The 18,943-nt window shown below is 40.6% G+C and overlaps 1 protein-coding gene across 1 annotated transcript in view; it reads left to right on the top strand.

Moving 5' to 3' along the window:
• The first annotated feature begins 1,705 nt into the window (after positions 1-1,705).
• ELOVL4 (ELOVL fatty acid elongase 4) overlaps positions 1,706-18,943 on the top strand; it is a 35,360-nt gene continuing 18,122 nt past the window's right edge. The window contains exons 1-2 of the mRNA XM_068937625.1: positions 1,706-2,141; positions 17,248-17,435. Coding sequence (XP_068793726.1) covers positions 2,045-2,141; positions 17,248-17,435 — 285 coding nt within the window. The 5' untranslated portion in view covers positions 1,706-2,044. The remainder of the gene's footprint in view (positions 2,142-17,247; positions 17,436-18,943) is intronic.

Below are 18,943 nucleotides of genomic sequence, written 5' to 3'. Positions count from 1 at the left end.
GGCAAATCAGCCATACACCAATCTGAGGACTGTGACTTGTTCCTCTGGTTTCCTTTTGATTTAAACGATAATGACAAAAGACATCCTGAATCCATGCTTTAGACAATGCTTAACATATGTGAGATTTCTAACTGTCCAGTGACATATAGAAGTAGATTCACCTGAAGGAGGCACAGGGAGCACAACCAGCACCACACTGTTTGCCTATAACTGCAGAAGCAGGTTGGTGTTTGTGTGTGCTCTGTGGCCTACTCAGCGACAGATCCACTTCAGAGCTCTCACAGGACCTTCTGCAATGATCAGTGACATCAAAACAGAATTTAAGTCACTTTAATACCAGACATGCTGAGCTTTGACTGACTTCCCACCTGTGAGAACAAGCAGTTGTCCATGCACGGCACGTGGCGACCTGGCTTTGGCCAGGTTTCAAGCAGCACTGGAAAAATTGGATTGCCCTTTCCATCTAGGCCTTCAGGGACTGACGTAGCTCCTCTTTCTTTTCTCTTTGCAGGAGATCCCAACTTTTCAGGAGTCTCTCTGCTTCTGAATGCCTGCTAGTTTCCAAGCTACAGGCACAGCTGGTCACAAGAAAGCAACTAGCCAGGTCCAGGCCACAGCTGCTGGGGTCGGGAACCAAGTGGAGGAGGAGTGCTGGTTGCACTCACAGGGACCCCGCGACAGCGAGTGACACACGGTATGGGCATACCGTGTGCGGGGCGGGACGGTTAGACGCCAGCCCATCAGCTGTCTGCCAGAACAAGAGCTTGTGCCATGGAGAAGTTCCCCTTAATGGGGAAACCATCCCTGAGTGCCTTGTGCAGCCATCCACACTGCCTGCTTGTGGGAGATAGATAAATGACAACACATATCCAGAACAGCTGATGCACAGACATCAGGCAGATACGGGTTGAGATATCAGGTGCAAAACAGACGAACCAGGATGTCACTGGTGGCACACGTAGCCTCACCGGCCTTTGCTGTGGGGGCAATCAGTGACCATCAAACCTTTTTGTGCCGTAAAATGATTGTAAAAATATTGGTCCATGGGACACGAGGGGACAGAAAGTGTGACACATGAATTGGTAGTGGTTGGAAGAGACTGGATAAGAGGTGAATTGCTGCTGGTCAGGGAAACGCCACCAACCACCCTCAGTGGCATAAGAAGATGGTGAGATCTCTTTGTTATTGCTATTGTTTGTATCAGTGCTGGGAGCAGAAGTGATCTAAGCTGAGGTTTCTCAGTGAAGTCAGCTGAAAAACTGGGACCTCTATACAAGCAGCTTGAGATATGGTGAAAAATGCTCATGCTGGTACCTCAGCCTGACTGCCAGGAGGGAGTGAGACAGGAATGAAGAAGAAGAATCCAAAGTGCTTAAAAAAAAAAAAAAAGAAGAAGAAGAAGAAGAAGAAGAACAAAAGTGGACTGAACAAATTTTTCCCCAGTGTAGTAAAAAAAAAAAAATTAAAATTCAAAAAAAAAAGGCAAATTAGAAGATACAGCACCACTCTGCCATCCTAAGACGCCCAGTGAGGGAGGAGAGAGGTCCTCAAAGAAGCGTTTGGGGCCACCGAGCCGCCCCTGTCCCCCATCCCTGTCCCTGTCCCCTCACCTGCTCTCGCCGCCAACCGCCGCCGCCGCGCTGCTCCGAGTGCGCCTGCGCGGCCCGGCCGGCGGCGCGCTCGCTCCGGGGGCTGCTGCCGGCGCGGGGGCGCCGGGCCGGCGGCCGTCACGTGACGCTGCGCCGCATCGCGCCGCGCCGGGCGCTGCGGACCGCGCTGAGGTGCCGCGGCCGCCGCGCTGCCCTGCGCCGCCCTCCTCCGCCTCCCCGTCCTCCCTCCCTCCCTGCCTGCGGGGTACGGGAGCCGGTGACGGGAGCGAGGCGGAGTCTGGAGGGAAGATACCGAGAGATAGCGATTTAAATCACATCCCCGGCTCTAGAAGGGCTGCAGCAGCAGCAGCAGCCCCGGTGCAGAGGCCACGGACACACGAATCGAGACAGGTCTGCCGGCTCCGCCGCCGCTGCTGCTGCTGCTGCTGCTCACGATGGGCGCCGCCGCCGAGCCGCCCCGGGCCGCGGGCTTCGTGTCCAGCGTGGTGAATGACACCCTCGAGTTTTACCGCTGGACCTGGAGCATCCGAGGTAACGCGCCGCGGCGGCCGCCCCGCGCACCTGCTGCCGATGGGGCTCCATCCCGCGGCTGCCCCTTTTCCCTCCCCGCCCCTTCTCTCCCCAGCCGCCGCCATCCCGGCGCTGCCGCCCCCCGCCCGCTACCGCGGGCGCGCAGCGGTCAAAATGGCTCCGTTGCCCGGGAGACGCGGCGCGGCCGAGCGGGTCCGGCCCGCTCCTCCCGCGGCCTGAGGCCTGGCGTCTGCCGCTGTCCCAGCTGTGCTTGGGGGTCTTCCCTTTTTTTTTATTATTTTTTTAATTTAATTTTTTTTTTACCCAATACTGAGACCCCTGACACGGGGCATCTCTTTGTTGCCGAGCGAGGGCTTCCCCGCTACGTGTGTGCGCACAGGCGCGCGCTCCTCGGCCGTGTGCTGGATGGTGTTACCTTTCTTGCCTGTAATCTGCCCTAAGTAGCAAAAACAATCATGTTGCTAGAGTCTTACCCTGCTGCGGGAGTCGTTCCTTGCGTTCCCTTGCCCCACAGCTTACTTCTGGGTAGTAATACAGGCATTTGATGTCAGAGGTGAGCAGGGCCCTGTGGTAATTCATGCTACACCTCAGGTAGCCTCTGACTTGTGTGGCAGGCAGGAATTCAGTGACAGCATCGCTTGCGTTTTGCAAATGGTGGAGTTTAGCCAATTAAACGAGGAAATGGTGAATACAGTCGATGTAGAAGCTTTTAATTTTGCATTAAGTGTATTTGGGCTTGTTCTACGGTTTACCATTTTCAGTATGACCTGCTTTTGTACTGGCAACCCGCAGCTGCAATGTAGAAGTTGCTGAAGGAATAGAAGATGTCTTAAAATATGGAGAAACGTGAAAAGCAGCTTTCAGTACCAGGACAGCAAATAAGATGATAATTTGCTATGATGCTTGGCATCATGGAGTTGCTGTTGCGAGTAGGCTTGAGCAATTGACGGAGGATAATAGTACCTCTCTGGATGCTTTCTTCATTTTGTAGTTATCTGCATAGTGATGAGGTCTAGAACTATTATGATTTAAAACTAGAAATTCATGGAGAAAATTCTGGAGTGAATGTAACTATGGATGTATTTTGTGGCAGTGTGATAACGGAAAATATGGGGCCTTGGTTATAAATACTGGAAGCTCACTACTGCATCAGCAGTCTTTCCCTTTCCGCCCCCCCTCCCTTCTGCCATCTGTCAGATAATAAATTAATCTTATGTTATAGGTGCAGGGAGCTCATTTTTGCATGAACTGCCTTCCCAGCCTATCTTACAATTTTATTTTTTGACATATCTTAAAAATTATATTAAACTTGCATGCATGTTTTTGTTCTGTATTTAAAACCTGCCTGAAGATGAGATCAAATGAAAATGCTTGCAGCAGCAGTTCATTGTAATCTACCAGGGCTTGCTCTCTTTCTCTGCCTCTTGCTACATACGTTTGTATGTACATACGTTAGTAGATTCCCAGGTAATGGGTGAAAGAGAAAAGAGATGCTCTTCTAGCCGTTCAATAGCATTTTCAGATGGATGTAAAAATAGATATTCTTATAGATTGCTTGCTTTGTTTGCAAAAGACTTCACTTCCTGATATTTTTCCTGGACTCCAAACTCGTTCTTTAAGTCTGTGTACAGACCATGCTTGTTGTCAGCAACAATTTAATTTAAAAAAAAAAAAAAAAAGAGGGAAGTCTGTGCAACTGATACAAAGATAAGTAACTTAGAGGAAACTTTTTCTTTTTTCTTCCTCCTCCTGCTGCTGCTTTGGCGAATCTTATTTAGATGCCATTGTGTTGGCATCTAAAATATGCTCAAGTCTCTTCCTAATTATAGGAGACTGAGGAAACTTTTCCTAATTATAGGAAACTAAGCTCAGTAGTATTGCTGCAACCTAGGGTTCCACAATAGTGAAGTACATCAGTTGCGTTATGCATGAGGGATTGAGGGTTTCTTGTTCAGATTGTGGATTTTGGTGGCTCCCTGCAAAGATTTTGACAGGACCTAAATTGTGTCATAATCATGTTAGTTTTATACCCAGCAATGTGTAAATCAGGGTTCTTCTGTAGTTCTTAGTTAGATATAGATATGTGAAACATGTAATATTACACAATGGAGTAACATTATGCTCCTTAATCAGGACATATACTTTAATGTCCTGAGTTCTAGGTCCATTTTAAATACTTGCTCAGTTTGCTGCTCTTCAATATGTATTTTCATTTGGAAAAAAATCATGAATTGTCTCTCTCTGCCATCTCTTAAGTGAATATATGTTGAAATCATGAATTCACCACTATTGTGTGAATTCACACAATTCACCTTTGTGTCAAAAACTGCAGCAGTGATGTTACTCAACAAACAACGCAAATTATGGCATGCAAGACCATTGCCTAACATTCAATATCATTAAATATAAAACTATACCACACAGCAAAGTTGCTCAACAAATGATGCCATGCAATAGCATTACACAATAAATACTGAAACACCACTACACAGCAAAATTACACAATAAAATGTGAAGAAATTTTATTCCCACTAGTACTCCTACACAGAGATTTCCCATTCATATAAAACCAAGCTTGCTTATTCTCTCCAGTTTTCACTTCCATGTTGTATTGGTCACCTAAGTCTCTAGGTGACCCTATTCTCAATATTCAGCTGGATTGTCCTGCCAGCAGGGACCTTCTTCTGTTGCCCTGGGCTCCTGTGATGGGACTGTGTAGAACTGTGTGCACCAAGTCCTGTGCCACTTTATTTCCATGCAGTAACTATTTGGCCTTTTTTTCCCCTCTGCTTTGTGCTATTTAAAAATCAGCCATACTTTTCTGAGTTTTTTTTTTTTTTTTTTAAAAAAGGAGGGGGCATATATGATGAGCCTAATTGGTTTTTTTGAATGATGTCACAATATTTAATATTAAGTATGCTATGCAAAGCCATTATCTTTTTAAAAAAAATTTTGCATTTAAAAGACTATTGGGGAATAGTAACTATCCTGTGACTTCCTCCTGCTCATATATATTACTCAAATATATATTTTCAGTCTTAGCAATGTTTAATTTTTTTCCATGTTAACTTGTTGAAACACTACTTTTCTCTGTACTTTTCTCAAAGTAGTCTTTGACTATCTTTTTAGACGCCATTTGTGAAAGCCGTAAAATCCATTGTAGTCATGTATTCACCTGAGAAGTCTGAAGGAGATCGTTTAGGAAGCCATAAACTTTAAAGAAAGTTTAGAAAGGACAAAGACGTGTTCTTAGCAGTCATCATGAGAGAGGATGATGATCAGGGGGAAAAATTTGTATCAAAAAAGGTGATCTAGGAATTCAATGCCATTATTCCTGTAAGGCCATGGGACCAGTAACCTATAATAGGTAGGGCAGGGCTTCCTTCTCTCTGTCAACTCGGATAGCTGGTTGGGGTTAGATTTGCCAGGAAGGCAATGATTAGATGACTGAACAAGTGACTTAAAGGGTGGTTCCAGGCTGAAGATGAGAGAACTATTAAAGTTAAAGTGAATAATTCGGGACACAGACCAGGAAAGAGGAATATGGAAATCTCAACCCATTCGGGAGGGAAGAGTCTATAGGCAGCCAGGAAAGAGGAGTGGGAGAGTGTGGCCAGAAAAGGAGGCTTGTGGAACACTGAATCTAAGACTTATTTTTCAGGAGCTGATTTATTTGAATATGTTAAGCCAAACAACGGAGGGAGTTACAAACTTTGGGTAAGACGATTGTTCTTGGAGCTCAGAATTAAAGTGAGGCAGGGCCATCCCAGGCCATATGGGATTGCTTGGGAACAGCACCTATTTACAGCTGTTGCAGTTAATAGGATTACAGACTCTTTCCATCAAGAAGAAAGGAGAGAGCAGAAAGATGCAAACTTTCACTTTAGTGGTAGGATAGTCTTCAAAGTAACATCTCGTTCAAGAGCAGTATCAGTTGTAGTTTTTGTCGGCTGAGTCAGAAGTATAAGGCAATGAGGATGGAGAAGGCAAGGGAAGTGCTTGCAGCTGCTTGTCTTGAAAGTGATCAGGTGAAGTTGCTTCTATGGGAACTCAAATTACCATAAAAACTTTTGCCGGGAATTCTTAGCCTACAGTTTAAAGTTACAGATGGTCAGTAAATTCAGACTTAGCTTCTTTTTCAGCCCAGGGAACAAAGAACCAGGAGAAAATGCATATTTCTCCTTCTTCCCTCATTCTTCTTCCCATGCAGAAACCAAATATGACTAAAGGATCCTGAGTATTTATGCTTTAGGAAAATTCATTGGGGTGCTTAGCAGAACAGGGGAATTACCTGAGTGTAAGTAGTTATTACACTACTTACTTGTTATACCTGAGATTTTTCTGCTGAGACTGGAAGTCAGAAGAGTCCTCATGAAAGTTCTTTAGAGGGTGGAGATAGGGATGGAGAATGGAGGATGAGGTAAAGATCCATGAAGCCCATTTCACAGAAAAAAAGCAGGATGTGTTCCTAAGCTTTAGGAGGGCTTGCTGAGCACCAGACTGTGATTTGACACAATACTTGGTTTGCAGATGTAATTTTCTTCTCAAGGGAACAGCTTTTTTGGATCTGGGACCATGACTGCATGAAACACAGGGATTAGACAAGAAGAAACATCAGACGCTGGAAAATCAGGTGTATTGGGTTTGACTGTCTTGTGGCAGAAACACAAAGAAAAACCTGGGGCAGAAGAGGCACTTGGACAAAAGAATTTCAGAGGTAAAGAATGTTCAAGGTAGAATATGTGAGTCTACTATCAACCAAACTGAGGAGTAAGAGCATCTCAGTTTAGTCAGTTCATTTAATTAAGCATCCCATTTACCTGCCAGGCAATGGAAGGACTCTATTAGTAAAGAAGAAGCATCTGTTCGTATTGAAGAAAATTTGTGGGGGTTTTTTGAGGGAAGTTCTACTCACTCAGCTTTCTTCATCATCAGATTTCATTAGATTGTAGAGCTCAGAAGAGATACATCGGAACAAAATAGGTGCAGTCAGCCTTGGTAAAGGAAACATCAGTCAGAAAAACAGAGTTGTGAAGCAGAAATCCCTCAGTGGAAATTTTGGATCACTAAGCTTCAAGAGCTGGAGTCTGAGGGAGTAGCCTGAAGCAAAGCTGACGCTGAAAGAGAAACTGAGGTGTGAGAGGAAGACTTCCCTTTCCTAAATGAAGGAGGAACAGTTGTAGGTAATCGCTCACAACTCTCAGTTTCAGCAGTGAGAGGGGATATAGCAAAGGGCCTTCAAAGAACATTGATGAAAATGTAGTACAAACTTCTGTTTGAACACTTATCAGCCTGTCCTAGAAGCAAAAGAAAACACATGGATGAGATGGCTGAAAGAAGGGATAATAGTATCGTGAAACCTGGACAAGAGAAGAACGTAGCTGGGGTTCTGAAGACTCCTGTAAGGCCAAGTATGTAGCACTTTTTTGAAAGCCTCAGAGGAATTAAGATGTTATGGATATTATTAAAGCAATTTCCCTGAAAAACATTGGGAAAGTGCTTTATACAGAATTTAAACAAGCCAGTGGCATGACCTTAGTAACTACTGTGGATGGCCAAATGACTGGATGTTTAAAATTGCAACACACCATAAATTACTGTTGTGGAGTCCTCGGCAGATCATGTCCTTAGCTGAGGATGCACAGCATTACTGAGGTGCAAACGGGCACGTGGTCCTGGAGTCGCAGACTGCAATGAGAAGTGAAGAATTCTTCTGTGACTGAAATATCTGTGGCACGAGGCACAGACATCGATTCTGGGGACTGCATCGGTTACATAAATTGATTAAGCATAGTGGTTGAGCTTGTTATGTAGGTGGTTGGGCTCACCAGCCCTTCACTGGTTCGACAAACATGACTAGAAGTTGATTGTGACAGTCGTTCTGTATTTATGCTGTGCTCAGGGATGAAGAGGCTTGTAGTACGGGTATGGTTATAGCTATGGAAGACCAGAAAAGTTGTTTTCAGCACAGCTATTCCATTCTGTGTAACCAGAAAGAGCTGTCAAAGTTTACATAAATACTAGGAAGGAGAAAGATATTCTTAATGGCTAATTAATAGAGGAAGATGTAGGAAGCTTAGGCTGCAGTTCCCTTTAAAGGGCTCATTATCAGGAGTCACAAAGAGTGGGTGAGGCGAAGCTCTACTTTTTCCTCTGCCAGTCCACACAGGTGTTGGGAGTTATTAAATTCACATGGAAAGGATTAAGGGTGTGCTTGCATGAAAGTGGATGACTTAAAGGCTCCATGCTGACATTACAAGAATTTTGGGAGGAAAAATTTGGGAGGACACGGGGCTAGGGGGGAAAATGTTGCAGTGTGTATGGAATAGTTTTTGAGCTAAGACAAATGGGGCTCAGCATGGATGAAAAACTTGGATCTAAATGAGAATTTTTTTAATCTGAACAGAATTGGCCATAAAAAGAAAGGGAGCTTTGGTTTATTAAAGGGCGTTGGTGTGAGTGAAGTGTACCTGAAAGGTAGATGCTGGGACAGTCAGCCCTTGACAGGGTAATTCTTATCAGGGAAGCGGGACTGCTTTGAATGCTGCCACTGCATTTTATAAGGAACTCATTTTTGTTTTGTGTGTGAACTGTCATCTGAGGCTATCTATTTGACTAATGCTCCTTGAGGAAGATTTGGGTGGGAGGGTGCATAATTTTTGGATCTTGTTTAGGTGTGACATGGGTGCAGCTGTGCTCAGGACTCAAGTGATTCTATGCATAGGAAATTCAAGGTCTTGTGGCATCCTAAAGACATAAATCAAGGCATCTCTGAAGTTCAGGCCTGCCTTGGCTTAGCTGGTGGCTGTGTGAGGATTTTCAGGACTGCACTGTTGATTGTAGGTAAAGCAGTAAGTGGCTCTGAAGCAAGCTAAGAGATGAATCGAGTGCAACGTATGCTTTGTGTTAACTCCCATTGTGTGTGCTTGTATCTTAAGATAAACATGAGCTGGTTTACCTCTTTCATGGAAGGTGAGGGGGAATATGCTACCTCAATTTGGCTTGCATTTGATGCAAGATAATGACATGCCTGTGGGTACTAACTACTCTCAGTTGTATTATGGTAACTCATGTACCGGCACCTCAACTCCTTTTTTATGTGCTCCGTTTCAGTGGTTTGATCCTTAACTCCTGCCCGGAGTGTTCTTTTTCTGCGTGGCATTGTATTCTACTTATGCCATGAGCTGCTTCTCTAGTTCCACTCCATCCATCCACCCACCTCCCACGCGTACTGCTCTGTTTTAGCATAATCTTGCATTTTGACTATTTGTTTTACTTCTATCTTATTTTCCTTTTCCCTTATCTCTTTCCGCAGTCTCTCAAAAGTGTCTTCTTTCTGGGTCCTATGTATGCTTCAGTTTGGATGCTTGAGCATGGCATTTTCCTGTCTTTTTTTTTTTCTTTTTTTTTTCTTTTCCTCCCCCTGGCTACACATACTATCTACTTGTTTTCCTCTCCTGACTATAGGAAACGCAAGAGGTCTTGATATTGTTTTCTAAATGTTTGTATAAGGTTACTGGAAGAAGGGCATTTATCTCTCTGTACAAATATTTAAAAATAAGTTGTTACAATGACGATTTAGGAATAGAAGTATGTAAATGCTTTAAGATATCACTTTAAAGGAGGAAAAAAAGAATAGGAAATACAAATGCTAACTTGAATACCTATGCTGTAAATATAGGACTTTATAAGCATATTTTCTCAGTTTGCATTTAATATTAAAAGCTTATGAGGAACAGCAGCGTCCAGTAAAAATACTTGCGTTAGAGTACCCTCAAAATACTTTGATATTTAGACTAGATTTTCTTTTATTTTGTCTGATCTCAGTTTTAGTTATCCATAAACTTTTGTGTCGAGAATGATAAACTAAGCTTTCCTAATAGTTTCTGAAAACACAGCTTTCGGGCGATATGTTGCCATGAAAGGTAACATGGCTATAGAGGTAAAGAGACTTAGTTCTGGCAGTCATCTGGATATGGCATTATCTAACTGCTAAGCTTATTATTTTACTACTGATCTGGTTTGTGAGTGAAACCAGAGACTGAGTTCATCATATTCTGGTCATCTTTGGGCATGAGACCTTTTCCCCTGTTCATTTCGTGTTTTAAAAACAATAGCAGTGTTTCAAGATTTCCCCCCCTCCCCACAATGTGTCATTTGTAGTGATATTGAAGGCGTGTTGAGGGGAAAAGTTGTAAATGTTTTGCAGTGTTATTTTTCTGTGGAGGCTTTGACTGATGTACTTGTCTTATGCCAAGAGAGGACCTAATGTACCTCACATCTTCTGCCCTTGAACTTTAAAGACAGAAGCTAATATGTTTCAATAAGTTTTTTTTTTTCTATAGATTTTACTTCTGTAAAGTTGCATTCTTCTGTAAAATCGTATTGCTCAGCAGCATTCTCATGGTGATGCAACAGGAAAAACCAGGCAGTTTGTCGGAGGGCTTAGGTGCAGCTCCTTGCTAATGTTCTCTAGGAGCCTTCTGGTATTTTTGATAGATTTTAGTTGCCAGTGATGGTTTTCACATACTTAATCGCTGCATCTAGGAGTCTGTAAAAGTTCATTTGCAGCCCCAAATCGTTCTGTGTTATTACAGCAACAATGTAAATTGCTTACAGCTGTGATGTAGTTAAACCTATGTGTCCTTGCCCTGTGTTCATATATTAGCAAGAGGCTTCAGTGCTGCACTTTTGTCCTGTGAATTTGGAGTATGTTACTTATTAATAATCCTTTACATTTCCCAAGGAAGTCAGCTTCCAGTTGAGGGGATGTGTATAAAAAAAGAAAAAAAAAAAGCCTATGGATAAGATTTCTTTTGTGATCACCCCCTTCAGCATTATAAAAGCCTGAATCATACTAGATGGACCAATAGTCTCATCTGTTATTACAACATAAAATGTGTATATATCCTGTGTTTATATTACTGCTTATTAATACTCCTACAAATATTTTCATAGTACCATAAGAGACACCACATTGAGTAAACTAAAGGTATCGCCTGAGCTCTCCAAAACAGTTTTGGCAGAAATCGGAGAAGTTTGAACCAAAGTGTTAACAACAAAAACATTGTAGAAGCCAAGCTTGTCCAAGTGCATTTTTTTGAAGCAGGTTTATTTTCTTAGAAATGCAGAGATGCAGGCTTGATCATAGGGTTTTTTAACTAATTCATAAAATTGTAACCTGGAAGGGAGGGTTTCTGTATTTGTTTACTCGGTAACTTGTAACATTTGAGAGAAGGCATGCAGCTGTCGCTGAACTGGGAATGCATCTTGGTTTGGTGGCTCTTGGGAAAAGTAATTTTTGTGTTTGTCAAAATTCACATGCTTTTAGGGCTTACTACCTTGCTCATCTTATGTAAGCTTCAATATCAACCGTAAAAATGTAACTTTAGAAATAGAGTGTCTGTGCAGTCCTCACAAATAGTTATAATCAACAGAGGAGGTAAATAAAATTGAACAAAGCAGTCTGTTAGACTTGAAAATCTTTTTTGATTTGATGCTGAAATGATATGGCTCATGAGCTTATTATTATTTCATTATTATTGCTGTCTTGAAACAAGGGTATCTTGCAATTGGTGTGTACAATCTTGAAGATAATGAGTTATGGGAGTACCAAGAAGTTATAATACTAGCTAGAATACATCTGGTCTTCTGACAACAAATTAGGATTACGCATTTTTGCTACTTTAATGGAGGTTTGACATTTATGCATATGTACAGGTGTTTAACAGCTTCCTGGAGACGTTCTTCGTAGCTGTAAGGTATGTTGATAGTATGTTAAGTTTGCATGTTATTGTATATATCTTGAAAGAAGGCTAACGAGTCAATTTAAAAAACCCTGAAATTTAATACAAAGCCAAATCTAGTTATAGGCAGTACCTGGTAGTCTTATCTGTAGCCCTTCTGTTTTGGGGCGATCATCTCTCCCGTTTCTGGATGGAAGAGGATTTATGCGGCTGCAAATGCAATCTTTTTAAATCTATTTTTTTCAGCCTGTATGCTTTCATTATTTGTTGTGTTGTGCTTGAGACTTTTTTTGTTTCTCAACTCTTGGATCTTAATTTGGTGTTTCATTGCTTATTAAAGTAGTAGCTGTGTCTTAAAATTTTGATGCCTCTTGTTCTCGGCCCGAAGTAATTACTCTATTCTTGGCTAGTTGAAGCTTGAGAATGGGGAAAAAAATACTTGATTCAAATATCCCCATTCATTCTTGAAGATGAAAACGTGACTTCTTTGTACTGCTCTATCAAAAAGTGACTTAAATAAGAAGGCCAGCTGTTCTATTGGGCTTTTTGGATCTTCTGTTAAATACAGCCTCATTTGCATATATATATTTGCATATGCATATTAGTTTTACTGGTTTATTTTCTAATTGATCCTAGCTATCATTGATGTTGCAATGTTGTGTTTTGTGGTACAGAATGGCTTTGTGTAGGGAAAGCAGCAGGGACTTGGTTGATGTAGTTGTAGTTTTCACTCTCGAACCATCACAAGGCTGATATAAGTGTTTGGAGAGTATCCAGAGAAGATCTATGAAAATGATTAAAGGACTGGAAAATTTGTCTTCTAGTGAAAGACGGAACCTGTTTGGGGTGGAGGAGGAAGTGAGTGACCTGACAGCTGTTTATAACTACCTACCGGGGGGGGGGGGGGAGGGAAGAATTTTGGTGGGTCTTCAGTCTAGCAGAGAAAGGTGCAACTGACTGCTTGAAGTTTAATTTTAATGCCTTTGCATGTGGGGAGCAAATTTACCTGTGGGTGTAATTAACACATCAAGCTGTTAAATGTTCTGCTCGGTTCTCTGTCTCTGAAAAAGTATGTGGTAAATTAAGATGGCAAAGTCTACTAAAGAAGATACCTTAGCTAATATAAGCGAGGTAAGGGAGGCTTTGTGGTCTCTGTTTTGCAGATTGTACTAGATTGCAGTGGCCATGAGTTAGATACAGGTATCTCAGACCCTGTTGGACTTCTTAGAAATATATACAATGCCAGAAGACTCTCTCTGCAAACATTGGCAAGTAAGATATAGGCTGGTGATAAAGCAAGAAAGAAGCATAAGCTGGGGATTCCTTGTGTCCCAGTTACTTTGCTTTCCTGAGGTAGTCTGCCTGCACAGCCCCTCCTCAAGGACATACAAACTTTTCTCTAATTCAAGCAAGAGTGAGGCTATACGCATGTTATTTTAGCTTGTGCACTAGCTACAAGCTGATTTGTAGGCCTAGCTCTGAGTTAGGACTCCTATGCTCTATCATGCAATTTCTCATAAAGGAACTAGATTTGAGGACTAGAGTGGAAAGTGCAATGGATAATTAATTTTGAAGCGGACAAGTTAGTTCTAGCAATAGAAAGTGTATGTGGCCTGCAAATGAATGATTCTTTTAAATTGTTCTATTAAAGTTGTAATAAATACGTAGAAAAATTTAACTTCTGTTGGGGTTAAATCCTGAGATATACGACCCATTTATTTTGATTCTGCAATAGTACACATCACAGTCTTGAGTTGTGTATCCTATTTGGATAGTCATGTGCCATTGTAAAATATATATTTATAGCTTCTGTTGTTGCTGTTAAGTTGTTCCATCCTAAGGTTTTAGTTATTCAGAGGCAGTGTTTCTCCCCTCCCCCCCACCCCCCTGACCTTGAAATCTCTACAAACTGATGACAGTGAATACATTCTTAAGCAATTCTGATACATTAGTCCCTGTGATTTACAAGCCTGGGGTCTAATCTGGTAGATGTTCATTTGAGTGTCATACTTTAAGCTGAGCTAGTCTACGGAGGTTGTATAGCCATGGTGACTGTTATATTACTTTACTGAAATACTTTTAAGTATTTCAGTACTTACAGGACTGAGCCAATATTTCTAGCACAAATACAGAAGTACTTTGTATAGAATCCAAATTCTTAACTACAAATGTGGAAGGAAAACACTAAAATACTGTGAAGGAAGTTTATCTGAAGGTTTTTATAAAATGTTTTGTTTTAAAGCCTATGAAGTTATGTTTCTCACATGTTTTATTATATGATACACGTTTCCATTTTTGTAATTTGCTTCATTTATAGTACTATGGGAGGTAACAACATATGTGAAATGTTAGAATAATGAAACAGTGTAATTCATAGAGTAGTGCTTTAATTGGAAGATTCTGATTTGCCTTGCTTATATAGTTGAATTACAATTTCATCCTTGTTTAAGGAAATCTTTATTTCTTAAACTTGGTTGAGCTTTAGGAGGACTTGTCAAAATAAACAGCATGATCTACAGAGAACTCTCCCTGTTAAGAACCATTTTTAAACAGTCACCATCACTTCTGCAGTGTCTTTAGAAGTGTAATAGGACAGATGGATGTGCTGGATTGGCACTGTAAGTGTCTTTGCGCTGAGAATAGTATCAATAGCTATTAATAACTTTGAAAGGCTCCAGCTAAATTAGTGAGTAGCAACCTCATAGCTGAGGAGTGCATATGCTGTTAAGCTAAGAACAGGAGCTTATTGAGTATTGATTTTAAATAAAGTACTGGTACAGGGAATTTTAAAAATTGTTATGTATTTTGGTTATATAATACTCTCTAAAACTAATATTAAAAGGAGAGATGGTCACCTTTGAACCAGTTCAGGAGTGTTCTAATAAAGTGCATGAGTAACAGTGCTGTGTGTTTGTTTAAAGTTTGTACTTACTGGGGGGGGACGGAGGAATCCTACTCTCTCTAATATACAGAAGATTTAATCACCTAAAATTGTCACTCTAGTGGCAAGGAAATGCTGAACCACCTTTGAAAGAAGCATTTTCACATTAATACTCCTATGAAACACACTGTAAGTGGTTTTTAGGATTTTATCTCTAGATTACCATAAATGTAGACTTATTGAAGTTCATCCTTTCTCCCATATTTCGATATAGGCTATGTAGATCAATTATGTTCTCTTTGGCCGTTACCGGGTAGGTTGCTCTTATTTAGTCCCTTTTTAGCAGCCCTGCTCTTGCCCTTACACTGAAAGGAGAAATGAGAGGGCTTTTTGTGCGTGTTTTCTGTTAAGTACATCACCTAATAAGGAATTAAATCCTACAAGGATAAGTGCCTCAGAGCAATTTCAGATATGTATGTTCCTCTATTTCTTATTTTGGCTTTGCAATGTGAGACTTAAAATTTACATCCACAAAATCACAGGCAAACCTTATGTAAGCGAAGAATATGAAATCAATATACAGAACATCAGTTTTCTAGCAGGAGCATATTAACAGATGCCTTAGCTTATTCTGTATTTGTGTTTACAATTAAGCGCAGCTTAACATTTTTATTCTAAAACTTCTACTGCCTTACAAAACCCAACATTCCTGTACTATAGGCTGTTCCACCACAGCAGTCACTTTATTTGTGATCAAATTAGAATCTGGGTCTTAGGATTTGACAGGCAGACACATTAATCCCCTGAAAGATTCAGTCACTCTCTGTCAATTCTAATCAGGTAAAGGCGTTGGTCACTTTGCTCCAAAGCAGCTGGAAGGATTTTTTTTAATTCAGGGAGTTTACCTTTTTACTTCATGCTTATTTTGTTTTCAGATAATAATGTACCTGTTGCATGTGAATATTGTAGGATTTAATACATTCATATGTCCCTTAAGCTATCAGTCTTCTCCAGTTTACAGAAATCATTTGTTACCATCAGCACTAGCTAATAAGTAGGACACAAAATCATGCAATTTTTGCTAAGACAAGGGTGGGTTTTTTTGGAGTAGCCTGGAAGGTGTATCTGTTAAGCAGATGACTTAAGTGAGTTTATCTTGGTTTGAAAGAGGGTTTATCTGAAAAGAAACTGGGAGTAAGCGTCTGTGTAGCTGTGCGTGTGTGTTTTGTGTAGAACTTGGACAAGCAGACTTGCCTGGTAAACTGAAATGAAGTTGTTTTTGCAGCGCCTTCTGTGTAGCAATAATAGTGCGTTGAGCTGGTTTAAAACTCAGCAAGCTACTTTGTATTGTTCGGGCAAGATCTTATTATGAACAAATTCTTAAATCTAGAAATTCCTAGGAAGAATATACAGTGTTTTCTGGTGCCACAGTATCAGTAAAAAATAATCATATGCAGTCTCCTAAATTCTCTTAACATACGTGCATGATGTTGTTTGTAATTAACGAAGTAGGAATTACTGGCAACTTGTTTCTGACTATTGATATCCTGGCCAAATGAAACATAAGTATATACTCTAGAACTACATTGACTACTGTAGGATTGAGTATTCCCTCTCATACGGGCGTTTTATGTTCAAAGAGTCCTCCTAGGAGAGGTTAGGCCAACGAAATTCCAATCTTTAGTTTTCTCCAGTTCAATTCTTCAATTTGTAGTACTTGTCAAAAGTAAGCAAAAGAATTGTTTACAATTTTGATGTAGTATGAGGAGAGGCCCACATGCAACTGGGCTTTCGTGAAAGATTTCATTGTCCCCCTCTCGCTCCCTTCACCCCCAAGTGGATCTTCATTCTTCCCTTTAGAAATCAGGCAAACATCTCTTTCTCCTGCCACCTAAAAAAAAATCTGAAGTAGGTCATGCTTTCCTATTTTGATCAGTGAACAGTAATGTTTAGCTCCTGGGTAGAATTCAAATCTTTCTCTTCCACCTTTTCAGTACTGTCATTTTAGCGTTCCGGATCTCTTAGGGCACTGGGTTAGCAAATAGAAGCCAGTTTCTCTGATGTGCCTTTGCTTTTTTGTCTTTGCTCAGACAGTGCAAAGAGGCTGGGAAAGCAACTCCCTCCTTCCATGCTGTTACATCTTTACACACTACAGTGATTGGATTGGACTTGGGCTTGCTTGATATTTTTATTTATCTATTTCTTTGTAATTGTTTGGGCTTGTAAAACTGAACAGTGTAACTTGCTTGACATAGTGAATCTTTGTGTGAAGTAATGTGATTTTTTTTTTTTAATGTGGGTTTTTTTTGTACTATTTATTTTCTTTGACCTTCCTAGAAATAATGAGCATGTTATGTCTGTACTATCTAGCCCAGCTATGCCAGAGAAAAGAGTACTTAACAAATGCAATGCCTAAAGTAATGATGAAATAAAATTATTTAGACTTTGTTTCCTTTTGTTTGCCTTTTTCCCCTCCCAGACAAACGTGTTGATGATTGGCCCTTGATGCAGTCTCCATTTCCAACATTGACTATAAGCACTATTTATCTCCTTACTGTCTGGCTGGGCCCCAAATGGATGAAGACAAGAGAGCCCTTCCAGTTACGTTTCCTGTTGGTTGTTTACAACTTTGGAATGGTTCTACTCAATTTCTTCATTTTCAAAGAGGTGTGTATGCCCTCTCTCAGGAGGGAATTCCTATTTAAGTCTGAGAGTGTCTAGAGATTGAAAAGTATCTTACATATTCATGATGCGTCTATTGAAGATAAATGTATTGTCCAGATTTTTAAAGCTGAATTTGCCTTTGATATGGGTGCTTTTATAACTAGGTATCATCAGTTTGTGAACAAACATACTAAATGAATGTGTGTATAGAGAATTTACATATACTAGGTAGGTCAGGTTCTTCTTAGATTTATGTTAGATTAGAGAGATTAAGTAAAATCATTAGATGTTTAACAGTTGTAACTGATTTCATTTTCTTTCTAATTATCCTAAAAGGTGTCAGAATATATCTTATTACAAGTTAAGCTGTTTGTTGCCTTCAATAGGTTTATCATTTTTAGCAATTCAGACATCCATTTTCTGCTTTGAGGAGAGATATCCTGTCTGGAAGTTTGCTTTTTAGAATAAGAATAAAAATGAAGTAACCTATATCTTTGTAGATGCATAAAAGGATACAATGTTCAACTATTTATTTTGCAAAGTTCTGAGCACATTACTTCTAATAACAAAGTTCTACAGTGTTGCTGTGTTTCTCCTTTTTTAGGTATCCTATACAGAGGAAACAGGTCTTTAGAAGTAGCTAAGTGGGAATACTGCTTCCCGCACAGTTGTCCAGAATGTAGCTGTTGCTAAGGAGTAGTTTTATTTTACTGTGACTTTCCCCAGATGGATTGAGGGTGGTCTTCCTGGAGGACCTCCGGTCTTATATTGGCAAAATCCATTTCCAGAAGTAACCAAGCAAATAGTGCAGTTGAAATTACAGCGCTGTGGAATTCTTTTCTTGGCGGTCCGTTCTGTACTCTTGCCATCAGTTGGTAGGATATCTGACAATTTTCTGCATAGGGACCCTTCCGCAGAGCTTTTCTAACAATATCTTTGAATATTTTAAGCCTGTTTCAAGGCGTGGTTCAGTAAAACTAATTTTACCCATCACGCCTCAGTCATCTCTATCTCTAAGCTGTCTCATTGCACTATTCCACTCAGACTAAAATCTTTTTTGACTTTCATCCTGTGCAGTTCCAGTGAAGGCAGTACTATTATGAGAGTTCAGTCATTGCAGAGCATTTCCTAGTATGTATAACATCAAATTGTTTTCATCTAACTTGGGCAATTTTGTGTCCATGAATTTCTTCATTGATGGTAACAATTAGGAAGGTTAGAGGTCATCTTCAGAGACTTATGATACTGCACAGATTGAGGGACTGGAGGAAAAAAAAAAAAAAGCAGTTAAACTAGGGAGTTATGTATCACATAATATAATCTAGCAGGGACATGGTTGTCTTCATTGGCATTTCTAAGTTTAGCACTAGTCTTCAGCTTACTTGATAAGATGGTCACAGTTCTCCCTTTATAAAACCTGCTTTTTTGTCTCTGCACCTATATTTAGTAGGCAAAAGTCCTGAGCATTCATGTTCCTGTTCATTCCTTTAAGGAGCGTTAGGAATGTTCAC

This window comes from Struthio camelus, chromosome 3 (genome assembly GCF_040807025.1).
Source record: "Struthio camelus isolate bStrCam1 chromosome 3, bStrCam1.hap1, whole genome shotgun sequence".
Lineage (NCBI taxonomy): Eukaryota > Metazoa > Chordata > Aves > Struthioniformes > Struthionidae > Struthio > Struthio camelus.
Note: the sequence above shows the minus strand (reverse complement) of the source record. Positions and strands in the feature narration are given on the sequence as shown.